Source organism: Pyrus communis, chromosome 2, assembly GCF_041283825.1.
Source record: "Pyrus communis isolate YQ-2024b chromosome 2, ASM4128382v1, whole genome shotgun sequence".
Taxonomy (NCBI): domain Eukaryota; kingdom Viridiplantae; phylum Streptophyta; class Magnoliopsida; order Rosales; family Rosaceae; genus Pyrus; species Pyrus communis.
Window position 1 is genome coordinate 24,126,059 of NC_142566.1, and position 21,548 is coordinate 24,147,606.

Here is a 21,548-nt window from a genome sequence, read left to right on the forward strand (position 1 = left end):
AAGCCACAGCTTGTATTCCATGCTCTCTAGTGAACCCAGCAACAAATGTACCAGTTTTGAGCCACGTGAAGATAGGTCAGTTTAGATCCCCAGTTTTGTTGAAGCTTATTGAGCCTTTCGATCACTGTCAGACCTAGAATAAGTGGATCAGAGTCAACGGCATCCATGCGAGCAATCGCCGGTGACAGCATGAAAATGTATCAAATTAAGACTCAGAGCTATACGAAAATGAAACATAGAAATGAAAAATGCAGAAACTCACAACTTTTTACTTTTTGACAACGGATATCGTTAATGGGTTAAATTTTAGTTGTCAGGATAGGATTGCTTTTCCTCACTGCTGTAAACCGCCATCTGCGAACCTAGTGCAAATTTGAAATGTTTCAAATCAATTTACAGCCTTACTAGAATTCCCCATCGAACAGAGAAATGTGGATAAATATTGGTCAAAATGTCAATAAAAAGTATAACATGACTAAAACTTGCTATAAAGAGTAAAATGTTAATTGAGGGGGTGTATTCAATTGAGATTTTAAAGGATTTTAATTCTTTTAATGAATCTAAAGGTATTCAATCGGGATTTTAAATGATTCTCTGAAATTAAAGGTGTATTCAATTAGAATTTGAAGGTAGTTTATTAAAATTCTTAGAAATCCGGATGTATTCAATTAGGATTTTAAAGAAGTTTATAACATTCCAATTGTATTCAATTAGAAATTGATTTTAAAGAATTTTAGAAAGTTGAGGAATTAGAGGGAATTGGAGAGATTTTGTAGTGTATTTTAAGCATCCACAAATCTCACCTCTTCCCATGAGATTTCGAGAGAATTGAATCAAAATTTTATATAAAATCTCTACAAATCAATTAAACTCCATAAAAATCCATAGATTTATAAATCTATTAAAGTCTCTCAAATTTTCATTAAGCCGAAATTGTTAGAGCTGTCAATAGCATGTATCCTCATCACCAATTCAAATAAAATAAAAAATTGTATTCTTAGCTAATTTGTCCAATTCCAAATTTACCATCTTTTTCCATAAAATTACCGTCTTATCTCGAATCAGTTGAATCTGTAATTGCAGAGCACTAATTGTTAGTGTGTGTGTATATATAGAGGAATGGACACCTATCAGAGACTCAAATTAGATAAGGTAGACAGACTAGGCTTTCATCATCTGGATCAGGCAATCCAATCCTTCCTGTAGAAAAACCACTGCGCGCCGCTAATCTGATCAGTGTATCTTGAGGTAGTATCAACCTGCCATTCCTTATTTCATTTTTTTTTTTTCTAGAATACGATCTGTACTTGAGGGTTGTTATTTTGTTGATTTTACCATTGGATGGATATTCTTGATAGAACTGTTTCCTGAAGAAATTCCTGTGCATAATCTAAAAATTTGTATGGAAGGAGTGCAAGAAATTTGAGAGGATCAATATTTTGATTACAATGAAAGTAATCACATAAAGAGTGCAACAAATTTATGTATGGATGTATATGTATGTATATTATACGTATATGGTTTCTAAGAGAGTTTGTACGTATATGGAAGGTTGTCCTCCGTTTAGGCTATATATAGTTTCGTATTATACTATTTCGGTCCTTTTGGACAGGATGCTAGCTCCACAGTTTTTGCTTTCTGTCCCATCTCTCATTAGTTTATTATGTACACTTATGAAGGTTTACATATATAACAGGCACTCGATCGGTTATCAGAAGGTGATGGCAGTTTTGCAATGGATTGCGCTCATGCTGTCGTTTCTAGCAGCGATTCAAGGTGTTGTGGATGGTTATTCGGTTGACATTGGCGTTAACTATGGATTGTTGGGGGATGACCTACCTAAACCTAGAGAAGTGGTTAAACTCTTGAAGGCGTATGGTGTTGGCAAGGTAAGGCTGTTCAATCCTGATCCAGATGTACTCTGGGCACTGAGGGGGCAAAACATTGATGTCATGGTAGGCGTTCCTAATGAAAACTTAAAAGCTTTGGCAGAAAGCCAAGGTGCTGTGAACAACTGGTTTGATAACAATATAGAGCCCTACCTAAATGACGTTAACATCTACTTCATCACCGTTGGCAACGAGGTTATTCCCGGTCCCTTAGGAAACTACGTTTGGCAAGTAATGCAGTATCTACAAAACATCCTCGACGAAAGGAGCTACCGTGGTATTAAAGTCTCCACTGTTATACCAGGGACTGCCTTAAAAACTTCATTTCCACCTTCAAAGGGTGAATTCAACGGACAGTCGAGCGGTGTCATGACTTCCATTTGTGGGTTTTTACTTTTTCGAGGATCGCCACTTATGATCAATGTGTATCCTTACTTTGCCTATGCATCAAACCCTACCAAAGCTCCCTTACAATATGCTCTATTTAATTCATCAACACCCGTACACGACGGGAACTTGAGCTATTACAGCCTGTTTGATGCCACTGTTGATGCTTTTATCTCAGCAATGGAGAGAGTCGGGGGAGCTGGTGTCGAGGTGGGGGTATCGGAGAGTGGCTGGCCTTCTGCCGGGAACGGAATTTTCACTAGTCCGGAGCTTGCTGGTACATATAACCGGAATTTCATGAAACGCGTAACCTCCCTGAAAGGGACACCAAAACGACCTGGTCATTACATCGAAGGCTTTATCTTTGCCCTGTTCAATGAGAATCAGAAACCAGCTGGTGTGGAGCAAAATTTCGGGCTGTTTTATCCTACCATGAAACCTGTTTACACTGTATTTTAATGATTCAACATATCAATTTGATATGTAATTAATCTTTCATGTATTCATCAATAAAGTTACACATCTGAGTTTTCTTTTAGTTTTCGACTTGATTTCATCCTGTATTTCATTCAATTGCAACACCATATCGGTTTATTAAATTTCGAAATTTGAACATATAAGAAGAATTGGATGGAAATTGGAATGCAAAAAAATGTAAATTTCAATCATGGATTCGAGCCATAATAACATGGTTTCATGGAGAACATCACTGGATGTGGATGTTCGAAAATGAATGTTTTTTCGTTATTTTTTAAACAATCAAAGAAAAAGATATACTATTACACTCTATGAATCATGGCTCGTTTGTATGTGCTTTTAAAATAACTGAAAGCGCTTTTACAAAAAATAATGTTTTTGGATTTCAAAAGCACATAGCTGGTGCTTCTTGCGGAAAGCACTTCAAGTGCTTTTTCATAATTTACTTTCATTTTTATTAAGGATTGGTTCTAAAAACATTTTCATCAAAAGCACTTTAAATTATTTTAAAAGTATATCCAAACGAGCTCAATTACTTAAGTAATTATCCGCGAAATTAATTCAGTAATCTCTCCTTTTATCAGGAATAACTTCCCAAAATTAGTTTTTAGACACACGACATAATTTAATTTAGAAGGGGATAAGGCCACACATGTGCGAGCAAAATGGACTCACTTAGTCGCTTGTTTCCGCAATCATACTATAAGACAGGTAACTTTGAAAGTCAAATAATACAATTAAATGGGTAAAACTAAAGAAGTAAGCAGTTAACCAAACAAGGTAACAAAAGTAAAATAAATGAAAATCTGTGACGAGCATGACGAGTGGTGATGGGGATTCAACGAATCAAAGAAACCAAAACAAATACTAAGGTTTCGTGAAAATTTGTGGATTTCTGTTATCCGTTTGTTGTAGCATCTTAGCTAATTTGCGGACTTCCTAATTCACCATTTTTCCCCGAAAATTGTGTTCTTATCTCCAATTAGTTGAATCTGTACTTGTTGCAGAACAGTTAAACATATATATATAAAGAGAGGAATGGTCACTTTCCACAGACTCCATTTTCATCATCTGGATCAGCCTTCAGTTAATCAAATCCTTCCGGAAAAAACCACAGCGCGCCGCTAATCTGCTTAGTGTTCCTTGAGGTAGGATGTATCAGCATGCAATTCTTTATTCTACCTTTTTTTTCCTTGGAAAGATACGATCAACTAGCCGTAGTGTAATAGTAGAGTAAAATTTTTAGTTTTGAGGGTATAACTGTTATTCTGTTGATTCTACCATTTGAAATCGTTGATAAAACTTTTTAATGAAGCAACCAATTCATGTATAAATGTATATATACAACCTATAAGTGAGTTTATATATATTTATACTGCTAGCTGGCTCCACAGTTTAGCTTTCTGTTCCGTCTCTCATCAGTTTGTTATGTACATTTTATGCAGGTTTTATATTATAAGGCACTCAGTGATCAGAAAGTGATGGCAGTTTCGCAATGGATTGCGTTCACTCTATCATTCCTAGCAACCATTTACAACCACAACATAGAAATTGTGGAAGCTAAGATGACACTTGACATCGGTGTTAACTATGGGACGTTGGGGGATAACCTGCCTTCTCACGAAGATGTGGTTCAGCTCTTCAAAGACAACCATATTAACAAGATGAGGCTGTTCAATCCTAATCCGGAGGTACTCAAAGCGCTGATGGGGCAAGGAATCTCCATAGTGCTAGGCATTCCTAACGAAGACTTAGCCAGTTTGTCGGAAAGTCAAGAAGCTGTGGATCAATGGTTTGCTGTCAATGTACAGCCCTACATAGATGACATTGAATTCAACTACATTGCCGTTGGAAACGAGGTTATACCTGGGGAATTAGGCAGCTTTGTTTGGCAAGTAATGCAGTATCTACAGCACACCATCGACGAATACCACTACCAAAGCCTAAGGGTGACCACTGTTTTGCCAGCGACTGCCTTGGGAGTTTCATATCCACCTTCAGCCGGTCAGTTCAGCGGAGAGGCAGCCGGTATCATGGCTTCCATTTGTCCCTTTTTGAATTATCAAGGGTCGCCCCTTATGATCAACGTGTATCCTTACTTTGCCTATGCGGCAAAAGCTTCCGATATTCCCTTAGACTACGCTCAATTTACGGCAACAAAACCCGGGTTACAAGATGGGAACTTGAGCTATTACAACCTATTTGATGCCACAGTTGATGCTTTTTTCTCAGCAATAGAGAAATCCGGGGGACCTGATGTAGCCGTGGTGGTGTCCGAGAGTGGTTGGCCATCTGCTGGGAACGGAGATTTCACTGATACAGAACTTGCCGGGACGTATGTTAGAAATTTCGTAAGACATATAACCTCCAACGTAGGAACACCGAAAAGACCCGGTGCTTACATAGAAGGCTTCGTCTTTGCAATGTTTAATGAGAATCAGAAACCTAGCGAAGAGGAGCAAAACTTCGGAATATTTTATCCCAACAAGAAACCTGTGTATCCTGTATTTTAAGGATTCAACAAAAACTTGTATATACGCATTAATAAAGTCACATATCCGAGTTGTTCTGTGAGCTTTCTACTCCATTTCATCTTGTATTTTCAAGCTCTTAAGTCTATAAAACATTAATCAATTAGCTTGTTCAGAATTGATCATGTAAGAACGACTTCTGCTAAAAGAGCACGTACAAAATTTGTATTCAAAGCCAAAGCAATCCATGCTAAAGCACTTGGAATTGCTTCTTGAAGAAGCACATCACAAAGTGCTTCCATGACCTAGAAGCACTTTTCAGTTTTTGGAAAAAAATAGTCAAAAGAGCAATCTCTCGTACTTTTTAGCCTTGTCAGAAGCAATCATAAACAAAAGCAAAATCATCTCAAAATCATGTAAACAACCACATAATCTTATATTATTTGAACCAGATCACTCAATATCCAAATGGTAACCTTAAAATATTTGAACCAGATAATTCGATATCCAAATGGTACAAGTACAATTTCCAAAACATTCAAATCAGAGACGGGAGAGTGGTTCCTCTTTCCCGTTTGATTTGTTCAGAAAAGGGTAGTCAGTGTACCCAACAACAGGATCTTGTGTGTAGAAAGTCTTCCTGTTATACTTGGTCAAGGGTGCATTAAGCTTAAATCTCAGAACCAAATCAGGGTTTGAAATAAAAAGGCGACCGTAGGACACCAAATCAGCATCCCCGGAAGCCACAGCTTGCATTCCAAGCTCTCTAGTAAACCCTCCGCTAGCAAGAAATGTACCGTGATAAGTTTTCCTCAAAGTCCTCATAAACACAGCTTCCTCTTCATCACTACCAGGTTTTCCAGCTTCCGCTTGACCATAGGCTGCGTAGCGAGGCTGAGTCACATGAAGATAGGTTAGTCTTGTGCCCCAGTTTTGTTGGAGCTTATTGAGCCTTTCGATCACTGCCAGACCTAGAATAAGTGGATTAGAGTCAACAGCATCCATGTGATCAATAGCTGGTGACATTCGAACCCCAACTCTATCAGCACCTATTGCTCCAACCACTGCTTGAACAATCTGAATCAAGAATTTGCACCGGTTTTCCAGCGATCCACCATACTCATCTGTTCGATCATTGATCCCGTCTTTCAAGAATTGGTCAATGAGATAGCCATGTGCCCCATGAATCTCAATTCCATCAAAACCTAAACAACATGAAAATGAATCACAATAAGACTCAGAGCTATACGAAAATGAAAAATAGAAATGAAAAATGGCCATAGAAACAGACCCGCACGAATGGCATTCAAGGCAGCCTGGCGATATTGCTCAACAACTTGAGGAATTTCATGGGTGTCGAGTGCTCGAGGCTTAGGGTAAAAGCCATAAGAGCCATCCGGCAACAGAATTCTCCACCTCCTTGAAACAGGATTGTTGGTTGACGATATTGGTGCTCCCCCGGCAGGTTGATAAACTAAATCAATTCAAATTAAAAGTAAAAATAATCAGTTCACTGCTCGAAACCTTAAACCAAACTCTATTGCAACAATTGATTGAATGTGAAGTTTACCTTCATGAGATGAACGGCCAACGTGCCAGAGTTGACAGAAAATAATGGCACCTTTGGCATGAACCGCGTCCACCACCTTCTTCCATGCCTCCACTTGTTCGTCGTTGTAAATCCCAGGAACATGCGGAAATCTGCTTCCACATTAACAATTCAATATCAATAAGGCACATCATTTGGAGAAAAAAAAATTCACAGAAAAATTTTATCTTTGACAAAAACCTAGATATCCAAAAAAAGAGCGAATGGATTCAAATTAACATGATGAACTGTGTGTGAAATAGTAAAGAGTTCAAACTACAAAACATTATTGAAGCGTGTTAGTAAAAACAGTCCACCATTTTACCTTAACGTTATTAGATTGTAAATCAAAACCGAATTTTAAACAAGTCTACTCGAGTATAATTTAATAATCTGACATCGTAATATATTAAACCATTAGCTAAAAGAAATGAAGCATTGTACTAGACATTGATTAACCTATTGAATTAACTATAGAAAACTAGTACAAACTCAGTTTTTTGCAGACTAGTTTCGAGGTCCACTTTGTGAGGATCCTAGGCATTCTAGTTATTTATTGTATATTGTGCGGTCAGTTTTCATCAAATACTATTTGTGTTTAATTTTAAGTAAAAAAAATCAAATGATTTCTGATTTTACGATGCATAATAAATAACTAAAATATAAAGATTTCTAAAATCTCCAAAATAGTGAATAATGGAGATGATTACTACAAAATTTGATAGTGCCACCCTATAATTACTAAAAAGCCAATGAGAAACAATCGGAAACTACAAAATTACCCGGCCCCAGTGTCGGAGATGATAGTGCCTTCACTGATTAGAAAGCCGCCGGCGGTTGATCTTTGAGCGTAGTACTCGGCCAGTGCCGGCTGCGGCACTCCGTTCAACGCCCGGCACCTCGTCATCGGCGCCAGCACCACCCTGCCAAAAAGGACGAATCCGTCAAAACACCCCCAAACTAAACAACCAAATGACAAATATACGCTCCCGGATTTCGGAAGAAATCGGAACCCGCCAAATGAGACCAACTGCGAACTGTCCTGAGAAGGAAGCACCAAACTTGATGCATCCGCGAAGTATTGTATCATCAAAAGGGGAAGGACTGACCTGTGAGAGAGATTGAACTTCCCCATCTTGTACGGAGAAAAGAGAGTGGTGTGCCCTCCCTGCGACGAAGCCTCCGCCATTTCTGCCGATCTCAGATTGCGGGGTTGAAATCTAAGGACGAGCAACGAAGTCAATACAAAGTAGAAGAAAAGGAGGGAGCTTTATAAGCAGGGGCTGCCTGTGATCCTGTAGACGCGCTGCTCCTGGAGCGCTGCCGTTGGGATGATGATGGTGGACTTTTTGGTTGCTGGTGCTGCCCCTTGTTAGTGGGTTTTAATGGTGGTGGTGGACGGTCAACCTTGGCGGGACCCACGACGGAGAGAATCATTGGGCGTTTGCTAATGGCAATGAAATTCACGTGGGGATTAATGTATTTCCGGAGAGATTTATCGGTATACGGATAGTAAATCACATGTTACTATTCAAATTATAGTTTCGTGTGTTAAAAAGTTAATAATTTAAAAAATAAAATTTTTCATCTTTAAAAACAGATAATATTCTACTTGTATACCGGTCACAATAAAATATTTCTTTATTTCCGGTGCCGTTTGTTTCCGAACTTGGAATGTTACTTGAGACGTGTTTGACCGTCGAGTTGACTGGACTCTGTTTCCCGTTTGTGTTGACGATGTTGTGGTCGGTAATGGGCTGGATTTTGATTTGGGTTTGTAATGTGATTGAATTAGGCCCAATTTGTCGATTTGGGTCAATTTTGATCTATAAATAATTGAATTGAAAATTCATGTTTCAATTGATTGGAGCTGACCATATATTCATGACATGAATAAGGACTTACATAGTATATGTACATCATTATTATGACATTTTGTGCTAATAATGCAACTATGTATGAAAATTTCTTTAAATGCATTCTATCACTGACACAAAATATCACGTTGACAGTTAACTCATATTATATAAGCTGCTCATCCAAAAAACAAACAGTACACTAGTCACTAGCAACAATAAAGGAATGATATTCATCTTTTCCAATCCTAAAACCAAACCATGCTCTACTCTATTTAGTTCACCTTTACATGTTAAGTGTTGTTGGTTATGGGATGGAAGATAAGGTATTAAACATTTGAGATTTAATTGATGCATTGCGGTCCAAGTCTTTAGAACGACAGGCGTGTAAGCAATGACTTTCTTCATCAATACTCAATAAAGTATCCTTGTCATCATGTAGTATAAGAGTAATACAACATTGGTATTTTATCTGATTCGTCCATTCATTAGGAGAGATTTTTCAATGTGTCAGAAACACGTCTCGGTACATCAAGTTATCAACTGTTATAACACAAGAGGTTGGAGACTTGAAAGAAAAAAAATCAACCACTTGTGTTATAACACTTAATGTATTAGACCGTGTTTTTAACACACTAAAAAATTTCTCATCAACTAGATACTTCCAATTGTTGCATTGGCAAAAGATTTGAGACTCGTTTGGTTTGATTTGTGCCACCAATGGCAATGAAAAGTCATAAAAATACACCCACAACTCCTTCATCGATCTATACACATACATTATGTATCAAAACAATTATTGTATCAAAACAATTATTGTACATATTAAATTGAAGATCTATACAAATTCAATTGGAAATCAATGTCAATTAAGATGGGGATCCAAGACTTGCACAAAAACATGATAGGAAGATATTATTGAAAATGTCCATGATTACGCATTTACCATTTGTGAAAGGGAAAATGAAAAGAAAGGCCAAATCTTTTGGATTTTTGGCTAATGAAGATATATCATTTTCATACTCAACCATACCTTACTACTAAGAGCTATAATTTCATTTTTATGAGCCTTAATCATGGTGGTTTGAGTTTGTCTCGTATACTCAAAACAATCTTATGCCAAAAGTTTTTATGCCAATCTACGTAGAATTGACATAAAGGTTGGAGTTTCTTATTTCCTTCAAATTTGATTGCATGTCATTCCACTTAAGATTTAACATCTTCTTTGAATATGATATTAGAGTTTTCCCACCTTTCAGCTAGCTTATTCTTATTAATCTACTCTTTAACGCACATACCGATGTTACCCATCAATTCTATATGTCATTATTTGGTCGCATTGCACAAAAACAAGATGTTTGATATATCATAGATCCTAATTCATTAAACCACCATTTCAAAATCAAAGTACTCTATCATATTACGAATAAATCAAACTCTTAACACGTCGTAAAACTAACATCACTCATCTATATTCCTCAAATGCACAAATCCTAATAATTTGCTTTTTTCGCACACCTTTTGTTTTCTCCACTTCTTTGCTAGGGTTTGGTAGGTACAATTATATGATGTTTAAAAGCTTAGAACAGGTAAAATTCATAATTCCCCACCCCAGTGTCACGCTAGCAATGATGTAGTCATGTTGGTCATCCAGTTTGAACTTCCACCCAAGCTTATAACTGACGTGGCATGTGGTCCCCATCCCATACAACATGAGTAGCAAGGGGACAATTTTGTCACCCAAATCATGCCTACATATCCATGCTCAATATATATTTTTATAAGTTAGAAAAATAAATTTAAAATAAAAATAACCGACAAAATATTAAGAAGAAAATGAGTAAGAAAACCCATTGCGCCACGTGTCCTCCACATCCATGTAAACGGTATAAGCATTTACACCTCACCAACCCCCAAAAATGTCTAGCGAGGAAATGCGAGATCCGCGGCGTGTGTACCAGACAGAGAGAGCAACGCCACTAGTAAAGAAAAAAAGATAATATTTTTAAAATGGGAAAGTATTAAATAATTAGGAAAAAGTAGAAAGAAAAAATAAATAAATAAATAGAGGAAGGTGGGTCAATGTGATACAATAATTTTTTTTTTTTTTTCAATCAAGCTATAAATTTTGTTAAACTTTTTTGTCAAAATAAAAAATTAATCACTTTACTAAATTAAACAATTGAACTCACTTGTCATTCAATACCATAATATAGTATTGTTATACTATCTACTTGTAAGTTAGAGGATTTCTTCGGTACAGTCGATATTTTCATAGAAATATTAAAAAAATTAGAGAAAAATAAGGAAATGGAGGGTGAAGTCTAAACTTCACCTCATATCGGAAATTTTGTTAAGTCTATGCTTAAATTGACATATACCGTCAATATTTATGACATATCTGTTAAATATTGGATAAACTTTTATATTTTGTTCAAACTAAATCCTTAAAGTCTCATTTTAAAATTTCTATCATTTCCATCAAAAACAACCCATATTGATATTTGATATATCCGTTGATATTTCTATAAATTTACATACATATATTTTAAACACTGGTGAGGGATAAGTTCAAAACTCGTGAATAATAATTTTGACAAAAACATAGTTGTATAAAAATAAATTCACATGTAAGATTGTAAACAACAAGTAGTTTTTCTCTCGACTCATAAGTGAAACGTTTAAATAAATAAGAGAAAAATAGAGCAATAGTTTTTAAATTTTAACTAAATGATAGCTTTAATCCTTGAACTATAATTCCATTAAATTTAGTCCTTGAATTTGATTGAATGTGGATTACTGGTCCTTTTATGTTACCTCCGTTAGATCTTAGGTTAGTTTGTTGACTTGATTAATGTGGCTTCACATTTTGTTTTCTTGTATTTGTCATGTAGCTATAAAAAAATTATGAAAATAAAATAAAATACAGACATTAGGTAATGAGATTTCTATCACTCCCTTCACAACCCGTCTCTAAAACAAGTTAAATACTAATTATTAGGCTTTTTAGTTAAAATAGTTCCTGAGATTAGCATAAATCTTTACTTGAATCCATGAAATTTAAAATCAACAGAACTCGTCTCTGAGTTTGTCCATCATAAATTATTTTGATCATTCGGTGAAAAACCTTCGTCAAATAAGGACAAAATGACAAAATTTTCCTTAATTTTTATCAAATAGTTGGGCTCATTTGTTTATTAAATTGAAGGTATTTTTATCATTTTACTTCTTATTTAATAGAGAGTTTTCACGGAATGATTAAGATGATTGGTGGTGGAGCACTTCTATCGATTTTAAATCTCAATGACGAAAGTGAGAAATTATGTCAATCTAAAAAATCATTTAACTAAAATGCGTTATTATTATCCTCTAACTATATCTAAAACAAGTTCTATTGCTTAAGAGAAAAATTAAGTATCGCTTACATACAAGAGTTACTTAAGTTTATAATATGTTTAAGTCGTAGTATTTAATATTTAATAACAATACGTGACAATGCCGAGTACTGACATAGGATGGCCATGCACTCGTTACCGAATACAAACCTGTAATCCGGAACGAGATAGAGTTTTCACACGGTTACGCGCACAAACACGAACCAAACAAACAAAAAAAAATTATAAGCAGCCGACCGCCGTTACTGACCGTCCCTCCTTTTTCCTCCTCCATTTTTCGACGCACACGACGCGAGGCCCCCTCTCTCCCTCTCTTCCTCTCTTCCTCTCTTCTCTCTCTCTCTCTCTCTGTCTTCGTAATTTCTGTTTATTTTGTTCCGAAAATGCAATTAGAACTAATTAATTAATCAAATTAATTAAGCTTAAAGCCGATTATTAGTTTAACACCTTCCTCCTCGTCCTCTCCTCCATCATTTCGTTCGAGGAGAAGAACAAGAAGCAGCAGAAATAGAAGACGAAAGCTTTGTTACGGCCGCCGGAGATTCCTCCCCCTAAAATTCTTATATTCCTTTTCGAATTTCAAGAGAATTCAGAGGTCAGTTCATAATTTTTTTGGATTAATTTGTTGCGTATATTCTATCTTTTGTGATTATAATTTCCAATTATCTATTTTTCGTTAAGTACGGATGATTATTGGTGCCTTATGCTCGAATTTCATGGTTTTTTTGCTGAAAATCTTCCAATTTTATTCAGCTGGGAAATTCATGTTTACCAAAAATTTGTCAACTTTATTACTCTCTCTCTCTCTCTCTCTCTCTCTCTCGTGTAACTGAAAGGGCTTGGCAGCAGAAAGTTAACTGATCGACTATTAAGACGGAGGAATAACGTTATAGCATAATTATCTACTTTTAATTCGATTTAGGAACTTCTTTCCAGCTGAAGAATTAAGTTTTTTTTTAATTGTTTATTTCATTGTTAATTTTGGAGATTAATCAACCGGAAAGTTTGAAGTGAACATCAAAGGTTAAAACTTTAAGTAGTGACAGCACGAAACTGATCCTTCGGAGAGTTTCGGCTCGGAGACGATCGAATTAGGAAATATCTGTTATTTTTATGCTCTGTAAGGTCGAAGTTTCGGGGTTTAAGGAGTGAATTGTTGTCAATGTCGAATTTTTTGATAGGAAGAAAGCCTTTTAGTATGAATAAAGATGAAGAGACGGGTAGCCCCAGTTGGGGTGCTTCGTTTTTCGCGCAAACGGAAGATGTTGCAAGAGCAGTTGCTGCTGTAGCGGCCGCTGCTACTGCCACTCATTCTCCGCGGCCATCTTCTGTGTACTCATTGAATGAAGATGGTGGTGGTGGCAGTCCGCTTCAGAGGTTACAACGCCATGTTACGAAAGTTCTAAAAGGTTTCCAGCATCCTCCTGAAGTGAAGCGAGGAACTTACAATCCTGAAGTTTTGACTAGCCAGAAGCGGCAATGGGCAAACTTTCAGTTGCAGTATTTGGTATGCAGTTTCGTATAGTGACCCATTTGTTTCCATGCAACTTATTTGTATGCATTTCAGAATTTGGTTAATCAAGAATCAAGATAAATAATTTTACATCGTACATTCCAAATTACTTCCATTTTTTTAGATTAAACGGTTCGAGGAAAAATTACTTCATCTCTAAAACAAGTTCTGTATGTTAGTTTCAAAATACATTTGCATATAGAAGCAAAAATTTTGTCCCAAGAGATTCCGTAACCCCTCCGTATTTCAAGTGTGCAGGATCATAAGTCTTTAAAGCAGCCAACGAGGCTTTTTGAGAGCATGGTAGTTGTGGGGCTTCATCCTAATTGTGATATTCAGGCACTTCAAAGGCAATACATTGGAAGAAAGTCTGAAGGTTCAGGGAGATTTAGTAGTCAGAATCACTATCGTGTAGAACCTAATATCGAACCTCAGGTGGGGATTTTGTTACCAAATGGCCAATTTATTTGCATAGTGATATGCTTGGAAGTAATTTGAGTGCTAGGTATTAACATGTGTTTCTACTTCCAGGTGTTATTTGTTTATCCTCCGGAAAAGCAGCTGCCTCTACAATACAAGGATCTGCTTTCATTTTGCTTTCCCAGAGGCATAGAGGTTAGGTTTTTTTCTTGACAGATGTTTTGCCATCCTGTTGACACCTCGGCTGTGAATGACACCGTGGAAATAATCATTTTCTAATATTGACACCTCGTATGTGTATGAATTCAGGTACATGCTGTTGAGAGAACTCCTTCAATGAGTGAGTTGAATGAAATTCTTCTAGGGCAGGTATTGTGCGACATTCTGCTCTCATATTCTAATTGCTAATTAATATTTAGGCCACTTTCTTCCTTCATCTGTTTTCTACCTTTTACCCTTAGAGAATCATATATAAAAGGTTTTAGCGTAGGATAATGTTTTTTCCTATCCAAGCTCTACCGGATATAGAACCCCTATTCTTCATGTTTCCACTAGAAAATGAGATTAAACAGAAAGTTTGTGTGTTGAGTTTACTAAGGTTTTAGGATGCTTGTATAGCAACTCTTCTTTCCATGGGACTTTAAACTATTCTGTTATGATAAGATAATTGATAAAGCTGTAGCAGAATGATATAACAATATCATGCAGAAGTTTTCAACTTCTAATAAAAAGTATTAGGCAAAACTTGTTTTATTTACTTGTACTGACCATGGTGATGCTTATTTTCAGGAGCATTTTAAACGGAGTGATCTGTCATTTGTATTCAGACTACAGGTAAATTATAACCTGTTATGCATCCGTGACTCCTTTGTTCTTGATTTTCCTCAATTCGTTATAAAATTTATCTATTTTGCTGCATTTGCCTTTTGACATTTAAATATCTAGTGGTGGTGCTGTGCGATAGAACCATTAGTGGTGTTGCTTGAAATTTATCATTGAAACAACATTGTTTTGGTCGTAATTCAGACAACAGGTTACTTAGAGTTGTATTAGTGCCCACAGAGAAGAAGATTGCTGAGAAAGCACAAAGCATAGTTACTCGGATTGAATTTTTTTTCCTTAATTTTGATTAGATTTATATATGTTTAAGAGGATATTATGGATTGCCAGTTACAGTTAACATACATTATTTAAGAAGATAATCCCTTTTCTACTATATTCTTTATTTTGATTTAATTTGTTTTTGTGAAATGAAATTGTTCTTCGTGCTCAAACCTAAACAATTTAATTTTGTTTTAATGTGAATTATTTCTTCATTTCCTGGATGACCTATTTTGTACAATACTTGGTTTGAAGGTTGCCGATGATTCAACTTTGTATGGGTGCTGCGTGTTAGTGGAAGAAGTAGTGCAAAAACCCTCTGGATTGCTTTCCATGATTGCAGAGAAACATCCTTCTCGCCCGTCTTTGAGCCGTCATATATTAACCACTCAGAGATGTTATTGCATTCTCTCAAGGGTTCCGGCATTTGAGTTACATTTTGGTGTATTGAATAGGTGTGTTGTTGTTGTATTGGATGCTCGTACTTACGCGTGCAGAAAATAAATGCGTGTTTCCTGCTATCTATTTATGCATTAGATGGAAGGTCGTGCAATAACTAATCTAAAAACAACTGAGAGATTCAATTCTTAGTTCATTGAGGAAAAAATTATGGTAGCTTTCTCAATATAAGGTGGAACCGATGTGACTTCTAAACAACACATAAAAGCTTTTGAACTGTCAGCTAAAGGACTCTTGAAACTAAGATTTAGGTTTTTTGAGTAACTGGCGCATAGTTGTGTGCAGGAAGACATATGCTCTTTTGGTCTTTGATAGGTCCTATAATTAGACAATCATCTTTACCGTTTGACAATGTTACTCAAGTTGAATATGTTTGCTATTTTCGTGTAGCATCTTCACAGAGGAAAGGTTGGAGCGATTAACCCAAGGAATAGATCTTTTAGATTTAGAAAGCCCAAAGGATTGTGACAATGGTGAAATTTTCGAAGATACTACAGAAGAAACTTCAAATGGTGTATCACTAAGTAGTAGAACTGAGGAGGACTTGCTGAATGGAACAGCAGAGTTTTCTCAATCAGGGAGATTTGCAGATAATGGGAGTCACCTAGACAATCAAATGGTTGATGGGGATTTTAACTTGCCAACGGGAAGGGTTAGTGAAGATGTTGTTCCAGTTGATCCTGAAACCAAGATGGTTAGTTGCAAAAGAGAATCTGGTGGTGTAAATGCTGAAGTTTGTGAGGTCTACGTTGATGACTTCTCTACAAACAAGCAAGCTGTAGAAAGGCGATTACCAAATGCTGTCCTACCTCTCCTGCGCTTCTATCAGTATGAAAGCTCTGATTCTTCCTCCAGGTAGCAGTTGTACTTTTTTCTATGAATTTTTGGGGGGTGGTGGTTGGTAATTATCAAGGATATGGGCTACTTAAATGTCTAAGTTTCTGTACTTAATATTTGGAAGTGTTTTATGCAGTTTTCAAGGCTCTCCTAGTGAGGACAGAAATTTTAGGAGCGATGTTGTTGATTTTACAGAAACGGATGAGGCATCTTTCTCTGGCCAAGATGATTCTGACCTCATTGATATTCTTGAATGGGCCAAGGTGCAAAAAGGACTTTTTTCTTGGATCTAGATATGAACTGAAGCTCTTTTTTAATGAGAATCTAGAGCCCAATGTCTCTTGACAAAATTATCCCAATTTTTCAGGCAAACAATCATGGATCATTGCAGATAATAAGTGAGTACTACCAATTATGTTGCCCTGCTAGAGGTACCACTGTCAAGTTTCATCCTTTGGACCACCTGCATCCCTTGGAATATCATAGACCAAAAGCAAACGTTTTACGTACTGCTGGCTCAACCATTGATCTGGGTTCATGCAGTACGAGTCTGGAATTCGCTGAGGTAGAGACGTATGATAGCTTTACGAACTTATCTCATATGTGGTGGATTTCGTTGATCTTTTCCCTTAATAATGTTTTTGTTCATTTGAACTGTATTTCTGTTGGTTGTTATCAGGCACAAAGTGCTTTCTTGGTAGAGGAGGAAGCAACTGCATTATCAGTATGGGCTATTGCATGCATATGTGGCTCCTTACGACTTGAAAATGTAAGTGAATGGCTCAACATATGTACGCTGTATTGATTACCTTTATATGAATGAGTGCCGATTTGGGCTACTTCTCTTAGAGGCCTGCTTCATGGCTGATGTTGGGTTTGATTCTCCTCAATACTTTGCAGGTATTAGCATTATTTGCAGGAGCACTGTTGGAGAAGCAGATTGTAATCATTTGTTCCAATTTGGTATGTATTATACATTATTCCAAGTTTATATAGGTCTTGTGAAGATTAACAGTCCGATTTATGTATTCTTTTTACACCTATGTTTTCTGATGTGTACAGGGGATCTTATCGGCCTCAGTGTTATCAATTATCCCTCTGATCCGCCCCTACCAGTGGCAAAGTCTTCTAATGCCGGTATACTTCCCTTACTGCCTACATGTTAGTTTTTAAATATCTATACTTCCCTTACTGCCTACAAGTTATTTTTTAAATATATTAAATGCATTGCTGTTTTCATGTGAATGACAATGTGCATAAACTTTCCAGGTTTTACCAAATGACATGCTGGACTTTTTAGACGCACCCGTCCCTTACATAGTGAGTTCTCAAGTTTTTGGCTGTTATGCATGTCATTTGAAGGCAGAGGCCTATGGTTTATCAATTGTATTTGTTGGTTTATCTGGATCCAGCATTTTCTCAAATTATTATTTGAAAGGAAAACCTCCGTCTGTTTGTCTTCTCCAAGTAATATTACAAATATAAAACATTAGTGCCCCTTCCCCAACCAGCAAAAACTCCGAATACACAGATCACTTTTTAAACCCTTTGCACTAAGCCATCTTTTTCCTTTTTCTAGTTAGCCTTAGTATCGTATCTGACATTTGATTGGTTATAATGACAAAATTTTCTTCTGTAGGTTGGTGTGAAGAACAAAACAGATGAAGTACAGTCGAAACTTTCCAATACAATTGTAGTTGATGCCAACAAGAACCAGGTTTGTTGTTTTCAAGCAGTTTATTTTTCTACTCGTGGAACATGCATAAAAGGCTCTTATAAGTCGTACCTAAAATTCAATCGTATAGTCATTATTCATTGCAATTGTCTCAAGTATATGGTTTTCTCACCATAAAAGAATATTAGCTTATCATCTTTTGAGATAATTATGTTTCAGTGCCAGACAATTCGTTCTAAGAATAATTTTGTGGGTTCAGGGCATGGACAAATCTGCGATTTGGCCTTGGGTTGACAAATAATGTGTGATATTCTTGCCCATAAAACTGAAACCAAAAATCTTTAATTGACGCATCATGTGTTTAGCATTTTCTCATGTTTATTTTAGTCAATTGTCGTGTGTTATCTGGTTTCTCGTGTATGACTAATGTTTATTAAAATGCAAGTATTCTTATAGAAAAACTAAATGCTTCCATTGCATGATATACTAGGTGAAGTCGCCGACAATACCACATTTACCACAACATAAGGAATTATTTTCATCCTTAAGTCCTTATCACGCAAAGCTTGTGGGAGAGAGTTTTTTGGGTAGGAAAAGGCCGGTGTACGAGTGCACAGAAGAACAGGTGTGTTTTGCTTTTTCTATTGTGTATGATTTCAAAAAAATTATTCGTCTACCTTTAATTTTCATGTATTTATTTTCTGCTTGTAGGTTGCAGCTGCCAAGGGTTTCCTAGGAGTGTTAAGAACTTACTTGGATTCTCTTTGCTCTAACCTCCGTTCACATACAATTACGAACGTACAGTCCAATGATGATAAGGTCAGTATTTTGTCCAACAGTGAGCTTTTAAGGGACTCAAGTGCCTTGGAGGATTATTATGTTTCTTTGACCTTCTTTTGTAATGATTAGTACTTTAAAAGATAATCTTCCCGAAAAAAAATATATATATATATATATATATATATGCATGGACTAAGTTGTGTCTCAGATATGGAATGTCAGCGTAAGGCATCATTAAATCCATTCATTTGGCTCTTCAGTTTTTATGATAATAGTGCAGATTAATCGTCAATTTTGTGTTTACCAAAAAAAAATTTGTCAATTTTGTTTGAATGTAAAAATTCCTTGCCTGTGGATCTAGTGAACATTCATATGTGGATGCACGTTCATAATGCTACAGATCTGACACTGATTTCCCTCCAATTAGGTATCATTACTTCTGAAGGAGAGTTTCATCGACTCATTTCCTAGTCGTGATCGACCATTTATGAAGGTGCGTTCCTTGAGATAATTTTCTTTTGTCCATGTGAGTAATAAAATTGTCAAAGAAAACATAAATCTAAGCTTTGAAAGAGGCATGACTTCGGTCAAGAATGGATAATGTTCGTTACGGTATTCTGTGTTTGTATATTGTAATCAATTTATGCAAGATAAATATTAACCACCTTTTTGCTTTATTTCTGAAAGTGACTTGTAATCTTGCTTCAATGCTTACTCTGGGTGCGCTTTGAGTTGTATTGTATAAAGCTGAAAGCACACTGATGTATCATTTTCCTCCCTAAATGCTATGCAGCTTTTTGTGGACACACAAATGTTTTCTGTACATACGGATCTCGTTCTCTCCTTCTTCCAGAAGGAATAGTGCCGCTGCCATGCGAGGTCAGGCCTTGTGTTATATTTTCGTGTTGTAAACCTGAACGCAAGTTCAGTAATGCAACATCATAAGTTCCATCATTCATGAATTCAATCTTTGTTTCTTGAGATCATGCTTCGCATCTCTGAATGAAAAATCGCCCGCTTTGCTGCATATTGTATCATGATGAATCTGTATTTTTTAACATATGAGAGACCTCAAAAGAATTCTAGTATATCCCGCTTTAATTGTAAATACTAATTTTGTTTATTTATTTACTGCCACCAGTAGTGAGATTTTCCATTGGTTTATTTGTTTGATAAGTAAGACATGGTCCTGTTTCACTGTTCGAGTTTAGTAAGTGATTGCTGAGAGCCTTATTTGATGCTGTCATTCTGGTCGATTCATCTGCCAAAAGACACCATGTTTGGGTATATGTCAATTAGTGTGCCTAACTAAACCATGTTTGGCCCTGCACTTCGAGATTTTGGAATGGCTGACAGTGCTTTTGACGCTTTTGGATAATCCAAAAGCATTTGAACTTAGTAAATTTCGTTGTGCTTCTATGAAAGGAATTCTAGCAGATGCGCTTATGAACATAAATACTTTTTACGTAACTATATTGGAATTTGTAATATTTTGTTTTGTTGTGCTTTAAATTGAAATAATTTTTAGATGCGATTACGAGCAAATGTACTTTTGCTCACTAACTTCTGAATGCAGTATAATTGTGGTCTGCCCACCAGTGCTTAGGGACATTTGAAGGGATGTCTTGGCTCAAGTGGGATCTTTGTACAGAAAAAATGCATGTGTTTGGCCTGCCACGTGGGACAAGGATTCTCTCTCCCTCCTATTTCTAATCCATTCCATCCCCTCCTCTCACATTCTCTATTTTGATTCTCTCTTTCTATAAAAAAAATTAATATAAAATGTTGACGAGGCTTAACCGTGATCATTCAGATAGGAGAGGAGGGAAGGGGAGGGAAAGAAATAGAGGAGATAATTCTACTTCTGCCATGTGAGGTAGCAACAGTGTCAGACAGTGCAGAGTACTACATTATGCTCCTTCCAAACGTACAACACAAAAATAGTTCCATGAGAATTGAATGGAAGCAAACTAAAATAGTTCCACGAGAATTTAATGAAACCAAACTATAGCAAACTCTCTTTAATACGTTGGCTTTTTTTTTTTTTTTTTTTTTTTTTTTTTTAACTCAACTTTTAACCCCAAGCTTGGGGACTTAATACTCGGGATGTCAGTGTGGCGTTATCTGAAAATGTTAATGCACTATCATGTGAAATAGATATACTTATAACAATGCGTTGTTGACTTAAGATATCGCGATATGAAAATCTCAAGAGTAGGTAAGTCCATCTTCTGTAGCACGCTCACTTGATAACTACTATTTTTGAAACAAGATTTGTTTCAAGAGATGATTTCCGCCTTGGTTTTTTTTCCCTTCTGCACTCTCTGTTTTAGCTGTTAGGCCATCTTCATTCAAGAGCTATATACCACATTTTGCCGAATTTATGTTTAACATGTCTCCAGCCAAGGGGCAAAAGCCAATATGGAAAGATTTAGCAGTGCAAAGTTCGAGATTAAAAAAATTAGTCCTACAAATATTCTATAAAATAACAATTTTTAAAATATTCTATAAAATAACAATTTTTAAGAAGTCAAAATATATACAAAAGCTACGTTTAGGCCTTCGTAACTGGAGATGGCCTTAGATCGAATAAATTTGAGGGAAAACTAAGGAAAAGTACGAAAGGTAAAAAAATGGGAGTTTGAAAATCATTTCCTCTTGTTTCAAAACTCAATATATGGTTTTGAAACCCCAAGTAAA

The 21,548-nt window shown here is 36.2% G+C and overlaps 2 protein-coding genes and 2 pseudogenes across 4 annotated transcripts; 3 read left to right on the forward strand and 1 right to left on the reverse strand.

The window, feature by feature from the left end:
• The first annotated feature begins 1,116 nt into the window (after positions 1 to 1,116).
• On the forward strand, positions 1,117 to 2,814 carry LOC137746675 (putative glucan endo-1,3-beta-glucosidase BG4 pseudogene; annotated as a pseudogene). Its single transcript, XR_015952297.1, has 2 exons — positions 1,117 to 1,248; positions 1,697 to 2,814. The product of XR_015952297.1 is annotated as a putative glucan endo-1,3-beta-glucosidase BG4 pseudogene (transcript).
• A 1,388-nt stretch (positions 2,815 to 4,202) lies between these two features.
• Positions 4,203 to 5,335, forward strand: LOC137748449 (putative glucan endo-1,3-beta-glucosidase BG4 pseudogene; annotated as a pseudogene).
• Positions 5,336 to 5,641: 306 nt separating this feature from the next.
• On the reverse strand, positions 5,642 to 8,267 carry LOC137748448 (12-oxophytodienoate reductase 3). The gene is made up of 5 exons (XM_068488599.2): positions 7,922 to 8,267; positions 7,595 to 7,735; positions 6,795 to 6,925; positions 6,516 to 6,698; positions 5,642 to 6,429 (listed from the first exon to the last, which is right to left on the reverse strand). Exons 1-5 carry the CDS (start codon positions 7,999 to 8,001, stop codon positions 5,768 to 5,770), a joined length of 1,197 nt encoding a protein of 398 aa, XP_068344700.2. The 5' UTR covers positions 8,002 to 8,267; the 3' UTR covers positions 5,642 to 5,767.
• A 3,898-nt stretch (positions 8,268 to 12,165) lies between these two features.
• LOC137747658 (uncharacterized) lies at positions 12,166 to 20,004 on the forward strand. 2 transcript variants are annotated; one of them, XM_068487801.2, is made up of 19 exons: positions 12,166 to 12,658; positions 13,245 to 13,570; positions 13,835 to 14,011; positions 14,108 to 14,191; positions 14,306 to 14,365; positions 14,786 to 14,830; positions 15,353 to 15,552; positions 15,947 to 16,411; positions 16,530 to 16,656; positions 16,761 to 16,958; positions 17,073 to 17,162; positions 17,294 to 17,356; positions 17,456 to 17,530; positions 17,663 to 17,713; positions 18,033 to 18,110; positions 18,559 to 18,693; positions 18,780 to 18,887; positions 19,276 to 19,341; positions 19,642 to 20,004. In XM_068487801.2, the coding sequence occupies exons 2-19, from the start codon at positions 13,262 to 13,264 to the stop codon at positions 19,708 to 19,710; spliced, it is 2,400 nt and encodes a 799-aa protein (XP_068343902.2). In that variant the 5' UTR covers positions 12,166 to 12,658; positions 13,245 to 13,261; the 3' UTR covers positions 19,711 to 20,004. The 2 variants fall into 2 exon arrangements, with proteins under 2 accessions (XP_068343902.2, XP_068343903.2); XM_068487802.2 differs by lacking the exon at positions 12,166 to 12,658 and having other exon boundaries at positions 13,440 to 13,570; positions 13,828 to 14,011.
• Positions 20,005 to 21,548: the final 1,544 nt, after the last annotated feature.